General features: G+C 36.9%; 1 protein-coding gene across 1 annotated transcript in view; it reads left to right on the top strand.

Moving 5' to 3' along the window:
• Positions 1 to 5,165: 5,165 nt before the first annotated feature.
• RASSF9 (Ras association domain family member 9) overlaps positions 5,166 to 15,105 on the top strand; it is a 33,584-nt gene continuing 23,644 nt past the window's right edge. Inside the window, 1 exon segment of the mRNA NM_001193083.2 lies at positions 5,166 to 5,212. Within this exon segment, the coding sequence (NP_001180012.2) occupies positions 5,166 to 5,212 (47 nt within the window).

Raw genomic sequence — 15,105 nt, 5'->3', positions numbered from 1 at the left:
ACTAAACTAATTGATTATAATAAGCTGTTATATTTAGTAAAATATAATAACATATAGTATGCTATTTCTTCACAGATTACCATATGGAGTGGAGTGATTAGCCGCTGATTCACATGACCACATGGACGGTAGCCCACCAGGCTTCTCTGTCCAAGGGATTCTCCAGGCAAGAATATTGGAGTGGGTTGCAAAGCCCTCCTCCAGGGGATCTTCTTGATTCGGGGACTGAATCCACATCTCTTATGTCTCCTGCATTAGCAGGCAGGTTCTTTACCACTAGTGCCGCCTGGGAAGGCTATACTCATATCTACTGTCCTTGTAATGAAGTAACACTGCTAAAGCTAAAAGTCAGCCAAATTCATATAATAAAAAGGTCAGCAGAAGTGTAGACAGGGTTGATGGAGGGGGAATTGGAGGCAGGTGGTACAAACTTCTAGTTCCAAGATAAATAAGTGTTGGGGATACAACGAACAGCATGATAACTATAGTTAACACTGGTGTATAAGTACATTGGGCTGGTGGCTCAGATGGTAAAGAATCTGCCTGCATGCAGGTGTTCTAGGTTTGATCCCTGGATCGAGAAGAGCCCCTGGAGAAGGGAATGGCAACCCACTTCAGTATTCTTGCCTGGAGAATCCCATGGACAGAGGAGCCTAGTGGTCTACACTCCATGGGGTCCCAAAGAGTCGGACACGACTGAGCGATTAACACTTTCATTTTCAAAAGGTATACTAACTTGAAGAGAGTAAATCCTGAGAGTTCTCACAAGAAATTTTTTTTTTCTTTTTTTGTTTTCTCTTTTTATTGTATCTATGAAATGGATGCTGGTTAAACCTATTGTAGTAATCACTTCACAATACATGTCAGTCAAACAATTATGCCATTCCCCTTAAACTTATACAGTGATATATGTCCACTGTATCTCAATAAAACTGGGAAAATTCAATTTAAAAAAGACTCCCTAGGGAATTCCTTGGTGGTCCAATGGTTAGGACTGCATGCTTCCACTTCAGGGAACACAGGTTAGATCCCTGGTTAGGGAACTAAGATCCTGCATGGTGTAGCCAAAAAAAAAAAAACAAACACCTTCTTAATATGAAGAGAGGCTCTGAATAAACTGGACCCCAAATTCATACATATATCTTGTTATACCTCCTTCTAAAACAGGCCTTTCTATCAGAATACCTGTTTTGACACTATTTAGCTTCTGATAACAGCTTAACCACAGATTCAATAGCATTCATATGATTCAGGAGAACATTCATTCTTCTATCAAGTCTGATGTGTATCTTTCTTGTTGATTTTCATCTTAATTTAAATATATAAGGAAATATACTATTTTTATTTATTTTGGCTGAGCTGTATACTTAACTATGATTGAAGGAAGATTCTATTTTCTACCATCAAAACACATTTTACACGTTTTATCTTTTAATAAAGATAGGGATTATATAGGAAGTTAACCAAATTTTTGCTAAGAAGATTTTCCATTGGTTCAGAAAAGGACAGATGCATGTTCAGAGTTTTTCTAAAGTATATTATTCAAAAACCTGAACTGTATGAATCTCATACAAATATTAATATATAGTGTGCAAGTGTCAATGATTAACGTATTAATGAAGAATTCAACAGAATTGTAAAGCCAGTCCAAAAGCAGATAGGAAAGACTGCCATATATATTAACAGTTAATGAATTAAAGAAAGAAGGCTGAAATAGTTCTAAGTTAGATGTAAGATTGGTTGATGTCTCACAGAGCAATAAAACTATAATCTTTTGAGTTATCTTTCTACTTGCATCTTTCTTTTCTTCTGTTTCTTTTTTTTTATACAACTTAAGCCCTTATTTCACAGAGTTTGGGCCTAATCAGTAGTAAATAGTAAGTTCAAAAAATCTCACTCTTCAAGGGAACTGGATGGTCTTTGAGAGGAACTGTTAGAAAAAAGTTCCACTATATCACTGAAAGGCCGTGAAGTCATTAGTTTGCCTTATTTTCAATATTAGATAATTTGTATACTACCTTCTACCTAATAAAGAAAAGTACCCAGTTCCTTGTCTAATACTGTGTCAACACTTCATGTGTAATTTTTTATTTAGTTCTCAACAGAGCATTAATAAGCATAAGCCTTTTTATGAAATTGAATATTTCCTTAAGAAAAATTCTTATGAGAAAAAACTTGGATAAAAGAGTTCAAATATTTTAAAGGTTATTGATGTACATAGCCAAATTCATTTTTATAAGGGATATAACCATCTGTACTATTCATGTAGAATAGAATACTCTGACCATCAACTGACAGAGTTGAGCATTATCATTTTAAAAATCAGGCATTTTGGTAGATGAAAAATAAAATCTCATTTCAATTTATCTACATAATATCTGGTTAATAGCTGTTTTTTTAAAACATAGTTTTGTTATTTTCTTTCAAATTATTGTTCACTTGCATTTCTATTTAGATAAAAGTGACCATGTTTTTGACTCCTTTCAGCTTTTAATATCTGAGGGATATTAATCCTTTGTGTTTAATTCTCATACATCAAAGAGTTTGTCATAAATAGTATTAATAGAATATTTTATGTGAGGAATAATTACATCCTAAATGAGGTTCATTTGTGCTAACTTGAAACTCAACATGATTATGTTAATAAAGATATAATGTTGTTTCCTCTTGTTCCATTAAACTGCTCTATTAAAAATTGTTTTATATGAAAACTACATATATAAATAATGTTAATAAGGGTCGAGGACTGAAACTACAGGAAACGCAGGGATATTTGTAAATGCAAAATTCTTTCCAACTTGGCTGCAGCCATTGTTAATAAGTGAACAGCATAGCTTTAGGGGATTCTATTTTGAACAACTTAGAATAACTGGGCAAGTTTCCTTGATAGTATCATTTTGGGGGGATGTGCTTGTAAAATAAAGTCAAGGACTGAAACTGAATTATATCCAAGATTGTTTTATTTATGTTGCATGTAAAGTGTGTACGTGTATATGTATATATACATATATACACACATACATGTGTATGGTGGTGGTGGTGGTTTAGTTGCTAAGTCCTTTCTGACTCTTTGCAATCCCATGGACTGTAGCCTGCCAAGCTCCTCTGTCCGTGGGATTTCCCAAGCATGACTACTGGAGTGAGTTGCCATTTCCCAGGGATTAAACCTGAGTCTCCTGCTTGGCTGGCAGATTCTTTATCACTGAGCCACCTGGGAAGCCCCATACAGGTATAAATTAATATGTATATATATAAACATATAAAACAAAATATGTCATTAATACTTACTACTTTTAGTATTTTAAAGATTTTCTCTGGCATCATTGCCACAGATGCATTTAAAAGATGACTGTATTTTTTAAAAATTGTCCTATCTTCCAAGAGTAGATAAAAGGTAAGGGAAGCCTATCAGTGCTTCAATCCATGGGGTCACAAAGAGTTGGACATGACTGACTGAACTGAACTGAATGGAATTAAAGCACTGGCTATTCTAATAAATGAGCTAACATAACAATTAGGGATATATATGTGGCTTGTAATATTTATGTACAATTACAAATAATAAATTTTAAATAATAGTGCTATATAAAATACATATATATATATATATATATATATATATATATATATATATACAGCACAGAGGACTAGGTAAGAATTATGATAAATTTTGGAAAGATGAGTTTTTTGAGCTCTGTAGAATTCTGTACAAATCAGTGCATATAAAAATAATAGAAAACTTTGAGATCACCCTTTTTTCGGTGTGCTTTTGTTGAGGGTCAGAAGTGTGCTTCCAAAGAAAGTAAAAGCCTTTCATGTCCTTCGCTGAGGGCTAGAGATCCACTAGCCTGAAGTGTTACTCAGATTGAAGCCACAGTCCTTTGATTTTTTTTTCCCCTCCCTTCCTCCAAGCAAAGATCAGAAGAGCGGCGGGGCTGGGGGCGGGCAGGAGGTGGCGCGAGGAGGTGGTAGACGAGAGGGGAGTCGGAGGAGAGGGGTGGAAATGAAATCTGAGAAAAACATGTCTTGGGAAAATTCTGCAGGGCCTCGCCCCTGGACAGCGCTTTGTTTCTCACGGTGTCTCCGCGCAGGCGAGCTCCGCCCACCCCGCACCCGCGGGTTGCAGGGGTCCCGGGTTCGAGCCTACGTGGGACCGGGAGATGCCCCCAGCCCCTAGACCAGCACTACACACTCCCGGTCCCAAAAGGCCGCCCGGCGCGTCCTATTTCAATTTACTCGTCCTGGGGTGAGAGCAGGCAGTTGGCTCTTCCTTCAAACTCTAAAAGGGCTAGTCAATGACAAAGATGGGGCGGGGTCGAGACCCCAAACCCTGGCTGGTTCCTGTGCCAGTGCTGCGATCTTTCAGCCCTGAAGCCCTTTGGTCCTTCAGGTCCTCCAACTTTTGAAAGATGAACTGGAAGGGCGGAGGAGCTGGGAACCTCTTAACCTCCTGAACTCGGGGGGCTCAGATTCCGAGGTGGTCTTCGAGCCCACCAGGACCCAGCCTCCAGCTTCGCTCCTCTAAGCCTGAAACCCCAGGCAGGGATTTTTGTGGCGAATCGCTAGGCAAAGAATTCTTGACCCTCACTCCTGCTGGCCTCGGTCAGATTACTTTTCACAGACTGGAGCTGGCTGGGAGGTGGGGGATATTTACTTTTCAATCTTTTGTATGTGTTCACTACACCTTGTGTGGTTGGGTGTGGACAGCGGGGGAGGGGGGGTTTCCAAATCTAGTGGAATTCCCATTCGTGGGTATTATCATGCCTGTGGGGTTGGGAGTTCTTTAAAGTTTAGCAAGTCTGCAAATAACTACAGAACACAATACAGTCCCCCTCCCTTCCTCTCTCTAGCTCTCTCTCTCTCTTTTTTTTTTCCTTTTCCTGCCTCCAAACGCCTTCTTGGAGGCTGAAGCTGGGCAGGTCTCCAAAGGTGCAGCAGTCACAACAATCCCGCAGTTCAAAGTTAAGCAGCAGTTGCACAACTTTCAGCCGCTCTCTTTAGGCGGCTACTAATGAGCTAAGAAACCAGGAGCATCTGAGGAGGTGAAGAGGAAGCTCCCAGTTCTCCTCCCTCCACCCTACAAATCCAACCCCCCCATCCCACCCCCACTCTCTCCCCCGAGAACTTTGAGATATCACCCTTGCTGTTCGCTGGCCTGGCGGACCATGGCTCCCTTTGGAAGAAACTTGCTAAAGACTCGGCATAAAAACAGGTAAAAGTTCAGCGTGTGTGTGTTCAGAAGCTTCTGTGTGAAAGTATGTGTTCTGTGGTAGTTAGATTCTGATTTAAAATGCTCTTGGGGGAATAAAGTCCTGGAGAGTTAGGTATTGTATTTGCACTCCACTGGTAAGGATATTGTTCAGTCACAGTGACTGCAGTGACCGCAGTTGAAGGATCTCTGAAAATAAAAACGATGTTTTTAACTCCCTTTTTTCTTCCTTTGGCCACTGCTGGTGCCACCACTAGCATCCTGCTCTTTGTGCTTGTTGCCTTGCTTATTTGATAGTAGTGGAAGGGCAAGTTTTCTTTTGTGTCAGACAGGATTTTAGTGTATTAGATGAAGATAGAACTACAATTTATTACCTACTAATTAGAAAGAAACCAGAACTGCTGATACAGTCTGGAAACAATGCTTTGGCTCCCCTTTGAGTGGGGCATTCTTGAAACCTGGAAAGTTCCCAAAGTGAAAATTCTCGGTAGAGAAACTTTTTGTGAACTCATTCTTTCGAAAATCTTTGAGCAATTTAGGTGATTTTAGGCACTAAAAAGGATTCAAACAGCTGTCCTCCTTAATCCTTATTATTACTATTTGATTTGATTTGCCATTTTTCAAGCCAGCAATGCCCATAGTGTAAATAAATGTATTTCACATACATGCAAATTTTTCTCGAAATGTATTTATGTGTGTGTCAGTCCTATTAAATATTTTATTAACTCAAATACCACATTATTATGCCTAAAAAAATGTGAGGGTAACTGTAGAGAGGGGCTTTACTTTTTTAAAATATTTTGACACAAGGGCTTTTCCACAACTTTTCTCTCAAACACACTTGTTTGTACTTGTCATAATTTACGTAGTATAAATTTGAAAGCGTATAATTACATGGCAGGAAATGATATGATTATTTTAGAGGGTCTGCATGCATTATAGTGGTACAACTTTAAAGTCAATCTCTAGACTTTAATTTGGGCCTGAATGTCTACTTGAAAAACACTGTCATTATCTCTTTCCAAGTGTCTTTATGAATTAGTTGACTAAATTAAGAAATGAAAGCAGCAATAATCAGTACTATCAAACTTTCTAAATATGTTTTATTTTCTAATAATTTGAATATATATCACAAATATTTCTTATTGTTAGTGAGACTATGTATATGTTAAATGTATCTTAAAGAAAGTGAAAGTATTAGTCACTCAGTGTCCGACTCTTTGTGACCCCATGGACTGTAACCCGCCAGGCTCCTCTGTCCATGGAATTCTCCAGATAAGAATACTGGAGTGAGTAGCCATTCCCTCCTCCAGGGGATCTTCCCAACCCAGGCATCAAACCCAGGTCTCCCGCACAGCATGCAGGCGGAATTTTACTGTCTGAGCTACCAGAGTAGTCTTTAAAAATGTGGTAGTGATAGTTATCAAAAATAAGCTTGTATTTTAGTACTGCCGATGCATTAAAAATTATTTCAAACAACACCCTTTGCCAAAAGAAAATCCTTACTGCTTTTTGAAGGATATTTCAGTACCATTATTTTTGAAGTGTGTTTGTTTAATGCTGTAAAGATATATAAAAGATTACTTTGGGAAAGTTCATGGTATTATAAAACAAGTTATGTTTTCGGTATAGTGATCTTTCTGAATAGCACCCCTGTAGATCAGAGTCGTTTTGTATTTGTATGTGTGTTTTAAATAACTCAAGAATTCTGTCATTGGTACGCCAAATAACCGTACAACAAATCTGGGTACACCCCTGGGAGTTTCCCTCCCATGTCTACTTCCGTTGCCTCAAATTGACTCTTCAACATCTACCCGTACAACTGGCTTTTGTTCATGGAGGTGAGTATACAAACATTTTAATATGACCTTTTCTATGCAAAATTATGAAAAAGTGGAAGCAGACAATGAAAGATGGGGAAGCTTAATAGTATTTTAAGTTGCTCTGAGAAAGTGGAATGGTATTGAAGTAATCGAAGGTGATGCTTCATTATGAACATGTGTTTTGGTGAAAGTGGTAGTAGTCTGTAACGACTGTAATAACTATGTTATTAAAGATTTGTGTTTTTCTAATCCTTAAGAAACACTTAAACCCAGAGGTGACTTGGGATGTAAAACTGTGGGTATTTCCAACTAAGTAGGTAAATAAGCCACGTGGTGTGTTGAAAGAGAATTAATGTATATTTGTTTTCTTCAAGGTTTAGTTTTGCTATAGATGAGATTTTTTGTTGTTGTTTTGTCTGTTTTGTTTTTCCATATTCTCAAAGGTAAAACTACAAGTGAAATTTAGTTACAGGATTAAGTTTATCAATTTCAGTTCCCGAGTTCTATAATGATTTAAATAATTATACTCCAAAACATAGAAACCAAGTAACTTTCCTTAAATGACAGGTGATTCATCCTTTGATCGATTCATTCTTTGATGATAAAACAGTTATCTGATAACAGCCAATGCATTCTTTAAGTACATAGTATAAAATTCCTTGTAAAAAGTAAAGGAAGAATTTGAACAATGTATTTGTATACACTGTGATATAAAATGTATGCAGTTAAAGGATTATTGTATCTTTGTCAGTACGGAAATGAGGATTTTTGGAGGGAATATTAGCATTTTGAGATCATAAAATTTGAAGAAAGTTTGTTTATTGAAGTTTTCTTTTTTTTTTTAATTTAATTTTATTTTTAAACTTTACATAATTGTATTAGTTTTGCCAAATATCAAAATGAATCCATCACAGGTATACATGTGCTCCCCATCCTGAACCCTCCTTCCTCCTCCCTCCCCATACCATCCCTCTGGGTCGTCCCAGTGCATCGTGTTCTCTCTCTTTTCAGTTTTGTTCACTCTTATTAATAGAATGATATTTAATCACCCAAGATTGAACCTCTTAAGGTAGTTCTGCCAGTAGTCTCATAATACATGGATATTTGAGAGTCTTAAAGACAGATGAAAAACAAATGAAGCTTCAAAGTATGAAGCATAAAAACTTTTAGAAAACATGACCTGTAAACGTTGAGGAGGGTAGAGCCATATCTGTCGGTTCAGTCGCTCAGTCATGTCCGACTCTTTGCGGCCCCATGGACTGCAGCACGCCAGGCTTGCCTGTCCATCACCAGCTATCACCATTGTCTAGTCCCCATTGGTTCTAATTCTCAGGACAGTGCCCGACATGTGATGGACTTATATTGTACAGTTGTTTATGTAGTTTTATAAACTAAAATTGTTACTTGTACTCAAGTAAAAAAAACACGGCAACATTCTATTCTCTCGTCATCATCTGATATCACCTGGTAGTATATAAATGTGAATACTCTATAAAGGATTGGTTGACAATTGATGCAATCCAAAAACCAGGGAGATGGACAAAAAAATTATATGGATTTGAACACTAAGCTAATCCTGCCCTACCAGAACATATTTTCTAAATGTTAAGAATTAGTCAATTCAAAAAACTGGAAAATAGTCTTCAGGAATACTGAGGATAATGCTTGGTCACAAAGCAATTTTATTTGGACACATAAACATTTTATGCTTTTCATTTCTAACTTTCATGTAAATATTTAAAAGAAATGGAGCCAATCTAAAATCTTTATGCTTAAATCAGAATAATTGTTTTACAACTTTCTGATCGTTATAATATTTAACAGAAGAGTACACTTTTCAGAAAACCCTTTGGTCTCAGGAAGTGGATTGTTTACTTTGTTTCCGTAATAATTAGAATGTCCTGTGACTGAATCCCAAAGACTGAGAATTACCTTCTTATGCAACTTTTTGTTCACATAAAGAATAAAAATGTTGGAGAGTCTAGATATTTTCTTTTCAATGAACAATTAAAGTTTATGAAAACGTTTTTAAAAAGTCGCTAGGCGGCTTTTGTTTCTCATAGAAAATCCAGAGAAGCAAATAATGAAGTGTGAATTCATTGGTATTCAAATGGACATTCAATGATTGAATTTAGATTATTAACATAGTTAGGTACTCACAGAAGTTCCATCTGTGAGTGTGCTTATCTTTGTATTGTACTAGGTCACTTCAGTCGTGTCCAGCTCTTTGTGACCCTGTAGACTCCTGGCAGGCTCCTCTGTCCGTGGAATTCTCCAGGCAAGAATACTGGAGTGGATTGCCATGCCCTCCTCCAGGGGATCTTCCCAACCCAGGGATCAAACCTGCATCTCTTATGTCTCCTGCAGTGGCAGGCGGGTTCTTTACCACTAGCACTACCTGGGAAACGCCTACAATTCCTTGGTGTTTAATAAAATTTGGGGGCAGAGAATTGGTTGGACTTTTTACCAAACCTTGCTAGAAGCAAAAAATTGCCTTTGTAAAGCAGTACTTCATACGTTTGTTGGAAATATAAAATTAGAATACTTCTTTCAGGTGATTCACTGAAAATTAACAATGATTATGAAAGAATCTAATTGTGTGAATGCTGCTACTGCTGCTAAGTCACTTCAGTCATGTCCGACTCTGTGTGACCCCACAGACGGCAGCCCACCAGGCTCCCCCGTCCCTGGGATTCTCCAGGCAAGAACACTGGAGTGGGTAATTGTGTGAATAAGACCTTATAATTATCATTAGGTGTCATTCAGCTGGGCTTCTCAGGTGGGGCCAGTGGTAAAGAACCCTCATGCCAAAGCAGGAGACATGTATTTGATCCCTGGGTAGGGAAGGTTCCCCTGGAGGAGGCCTTGCCAACTCACTCCAGTATTCTTGCCTGGAGAATCCCACGGGCAGAGGAGGCTAACGGGCTACAGTCCATGGGGTCGCAAAGAGTCTGACATGACTGAAATGACTTAGCATGCGTGGATGCGCTATTCAGACAACTTGTCTTTCCTTTGGCATTTTCCTATACCTATATCAGAGGTGATAACAAACTTTGCCCTAATATCTACTTGAAATCCAAAGTCTCCAAACATTTTGTAAAAAAATTATTAGTAGTAAATAACACAGCTATATTGTTTTATAATTGACATATAATTTGCATTAAAATTTGCTTTTAAATGAATGAAAACATATCTAACCAACCAAGTTTTCTAAAACCAGGTGCCTCATATTGCTCCCGGAAGCTCCGCATGCCACAAATACTTCATCAGAAGGAAGAATTAAAGTTTTGTGCTCATGATAGAAATTACTGGCAAGCCGGATGTTTTCTCTTTGTAATTAGAAGTATGGTAATTTATGAATTCTGTAAAACAGGAAACTATCATGTGAACTGTTTTGTCTAACCTCCAGTAAATATTTGAAATGCCCCTGAAACTGACTTGAGAAATGCCAGATATTTGAGTACGTACATCTTTTCAGTTCCCAGGTGTTCCTGAAAGAGATTTCCCCTGATGATACCTGGTAACTTAAGTAGTTATTACTTGGCAGCAGACAGTGCATTAGGAACAATGATTGGAATGCTCTAACCCTGGCAAAAATACCCTGAGAGCAGTGGCTGTGGTGAAATTGAGCCCTAGGTTAAATCTTGAATTGTTACTCAAAAAACTACAAGCCAACTTAGAGCCCAGTACATAAGATGCTTTATTATGCACCATATCAATTCGTGAAACATGTAAAGATGAAAATCTTAAGGATTTTTTTTAAGTATTTAAAAGTTTGTAGCTGGTTAACAGTTTTATTTATATGGCCTTTTTATTAGCTAGACTGTATAACTTAGAAAGTTTTGATGTTATTTGGTTCGTATATATTTGGGTAGATCTCTAAGTAATTCACAAAACTATGGCTCTCTTCTTTTTATTTTTAAAAATGGAAAAAAGTTGAAGTAGTGGTATGAATTTACCTCTTCCAGGTAAATGTGGATGCCAGTCCTTGATAAGAAATCTCTTAGTAACATATTGGCTTTCTTAAACAAGGCAACATGCCACCTGCATTGTGTACACATGACCGGAAAACATTCAGCGTACTTCTGTGTAATAATGTTCTTTAATGTATACTTGCCTGGGAGTTTTAAAAGATATCCATTTGGCAAAACATGCATAATGCATACAACATTGATTTCTTTATATCTCTTTTTTAAAAAAATGGATTCTGATTCAATTATTGGGGAGACTATTGCAAGGCTACACCTTCTAGAGATATCTGTTGCATATTGCATATCTGCATAAATTGCATATCTGTTGATTGTAATTTGAAGTAATTACTAATGCAAATGGTCACCCAACAGCAAAGTATTTAATAATTACTTGTGTGAATGAAATAGAGTCTTGGGGAGATGTTTAGCATTGGCAGTGATCAGTAAACTATTTCAAGAACAAAAATGAGTGATGGGTATTAAATATGCTGACTAACAAGGCAAATTACTCTCAATGGTTTATATCTGCATGTTAGAATGCCCACTGTTTTTATAAGTAAGATGACTTAAGATATCTATAAAAAATTCTCATAGAGTATACACACTCAGTGAGATCAGGGACCTCTCCTATCTTGTTTCTTTCTAGATAAAATTGAGTAGGTGCTCAATAAAACTTGTTGATTGAATAAATGAATTCATACTCCCCAAATACAGCTGGTCCCCATAAAGCATTTGCATCAGACTTGTACATTTGTGGTGAACAGATTCATGGGTAGTCAAAGAATGAATCCATAAATTCATGGCTGACCTCTCATCATCCCAGCTTCTAGGCTCAAGTCCTTGCTTTCAGATGGTTAAGGGCCATCTATGAGAAATAGATGCTGTAAGAGACTTTTACTGGACTCCTGGTAAAAAACAAACCAAGGCACAGGGTGATTCATTCTTCTCTAGGGATGCTCTCACTTCCGCTCATGCTCCTAGAGTGTAGCCATGTATGTATGTGAGTTAGGTTTGGCGGGTGATGGTAGCTGGCTATTCTAGACCCCACTGTTGAATGTAGAACATTTCCTTCTTCTGTGGAGACAAGAGGGAAATACAATTGGGGACCAGTTTGTTTTCTCACATGAAAGGAGGATTTATGCTCTTTGTATATGACAATTACAGTTATGAGACAATGGGAAAATGCTAGAAATAGGCAGAAAGTAATCAATTGAAAATTCCAGTTCTTTAGTCACCTAAAGTTTAGGTCTTATCTCGGATTTGCCATCACTGGTTGTGTGCACCTTTTTTTTTAAAGTCTTTATGGAATTTGTTTCAATATTGCTTCTGTTTTATGTTTTGTTTTTTTTTTGCCTCAAGACATGTAGGATCTTCTCTCCTGACTAAGGATGGAACCCAAACCCTCTGCATTGGAAGGCAAAGTCATAATTACTGGACTGCCTGGGCAGTCCCTATTTTATCTTTCTAATGCAACAATAACAGTAACAAGAGCAAGCAAAGGCATTTTTTTTTTTTTAACAGAAAACAGAAAAATTCTGTAAAGCAGTTATCCTGCAAAGGCAAAATGTTAAGTTTGACAGTTGAAGGGGTTGCTCTTTAAGTAGAGGAAACACACAATTATGATTGATAATACACTAAAGTCATTATGGGGCCTCGGAATGTGACTGTGCAAGTGAGGAAGCCCTTATGCCTCAACTTCATTAGATTCAGAGTAAATCCGTTTATAACACGTCTTAAAACACTTACTATGTGCACTAAGTAATTTACATAATACTTAAAATTGCCCTGTGAAGAAGGTACGACTTTTTCCCCTGTTTCATACATATTAGTCAGTTAAGACCCAGAGTAGTGCAACAATTAATAAGTGGCGGAGACAGAATTCGAATCCATCCTCTTAACCATTACTCTGCATAGTTTACTTAGTATTTAGTTTTCTCATCTCTAAAACAGAGTTAATCCTAAACCATCAAGAATTTGGATTAAATCTGAATGTAAATAAAAACTTAGCACAGTGCTAGGAGAGTAAAAATTCAGTAAATATTCACTCCTTGTTTAAGTCTCTTGGATTAAATATGTTATGAAGTATATCTTAAATTTTTAATACCTAAACATGATATTTTGTGGTTCAAAATTTCAACCTTGACTCACTAGAACTCTGGTCTCTTTTCCTGATCACCACTCATCTCTTTTCCTCCCTAGATACAAAGAGGTAACATCAAAAATGACCGAATGTAATTAGATATAAGTATATAAATGTTGCACAGTACTAACTTTGGATCTTGATGAAATATTTCAATTCTGACAGTTTTCCCTTTAATTGTCATCTCAGCAAATCTTAGCAAAATTAATTGTCATCACATCTCATCTTAGCAAAATTCTGAGACAATTAATGATTTTGCAGTGTATGGCATAGGGCTTCCCAGGTGGCGCTAGTGGTAAAGGACCTCCTGCCAATGCAGGGGACATAAGAGACATGAGTTCCATCCCTGGGTAGGGAAGATCCCCTGGAGGAAGGCATGACAGCTCACTCCAGTATTCTTGCTTAGAGGATCCCATGGAGCGGGGAGCCCAGTGGGCTACAGTTCACAGGGTTGCAAAGAGTCAGACACGAGTGAAGTGACTTAGCGTGCAGCAATGCTCAGCATGGTTTAAGAGACGGTTCTTTATGTGCCTCTGTGAACTTTAACTAAAACGAAATGATACATAATTTGAATATTTTAGTATTATCTTTGTTTAATAATATGAGAGACTGAATTGAATACTTAAGGTGTCTTTCATGTTTCAAGCTTCTGTGATTTTGAAATTCCCTCTGCAGAATATATTCAATTCTCTTGTCCTGCTTTTTATGCCTTTTCAAGAAAACTTTTAAAAATGGAATTGAAAGAAAGATTTTTTCTTATAATTTTATTTTACTTAAACATCTCATGCATTGCCACATAACCTCCACCATGAAAGGTAACATTATGGTAAAAGTCAAATGGTTTATTTTCAATTATAAAGAGACATGATTAGTTTATAAATTATAATATCTAAGAATTATTGAGTATTTGCTAAGCACAATTTTAAGTTTAGTAGCACAAATGTAAAAATGTTAGGAATAGCTATCATTTTATTTTATTTCTTCAGGACTGGTAAACAATGTATTTCATATTGTACCAAACATGCAAAGACACAACCTCATTCCTAAGAGACTAAACTCCTAATTGAGAAAACAGCACTATAGTAGCTCATGCATGAAATTGTTTTTTAAAAATCACTCTTCCATGGGAAACTACCATTGACAGGGTAAATAAAGTCATAATCTTTATACTACAATTTTAAAAAATGAAAGTATAATCTTTTAGAGTTGAGGAAGGCTGTTCCTCTGTAGAGTAGCTGCTCACTAAATGTTTTTGACTGCTTCTAAATAGAAATACATAATAGAGAAGTAAATGAAGAAAAATAAAAATAAAAGGAGCATCGTCATAATTAGACAGTGTTTATTGAACTCCCACAGTTAGGTGACAGGCTTGGACAAGAGAAGGGAACACAGCAAGGTATATAAAGAGAGGTAGGAGGGGACTGAATCATACAAAGCTAGGAATGACTCAGGATGATCAAAAGAGAAGAATTCAGGAAGCCCGCAGAAATAGGGTCGGTTTGGCAAGAATCCAGAATCTTGCTTGGGTTGGTGAAAACAATATTTGACAATTGAGAAAAATGTTAAGGATGTGTTTATATAACAGTAATAGACTTACAGTCAACTTTAATTGACTGATGTTTATTCTAATAATCATGTTAAACTGGTCAGTCTATCAGTTTATAGAATTGAGTTGTTCTACTATTTTGTGGATCTTTTAAATTTTAGCTCTACTAATGCAGATAGTGGTCCAATTTCAACAAATTTTCATCCTCACTAATTATGGTGTATAATTGATAGGAATTTTGTGTCTGGGTTTTACTGATGTACACAGTATATATTTGGTCTCAACCAATGACTGAGCTATTTTATAGCCACCTAAGATGTCTTTGGTTACTCTTATGCTCCTCATTTACTCTGGTTTTTTTCAGTCCTTCTAGAATTCCCTGCAGTTACGGTTAACTGAAGGTACATAAGAACTAT

Source organism: Bos taurus, chromosome 5, assembly GCF_002263795.3.
Source record: "Bos taurus isolate L1 Dominette 01449 registration number 42190680 breed Hereford chromosome 5, ARS-UCD2.0, whole genome shotgun sequence".
Lineage (NCBI taxonomy): Eukaryota > Metazoa > Chordata > Mammalia > Artiodactyla > Bovidae > Bos > Bos taurus.
Note: the sequence above shows the minus strand (reverse complement) of the source record. Positions and strands in the feature narration are given on the sequence as shown.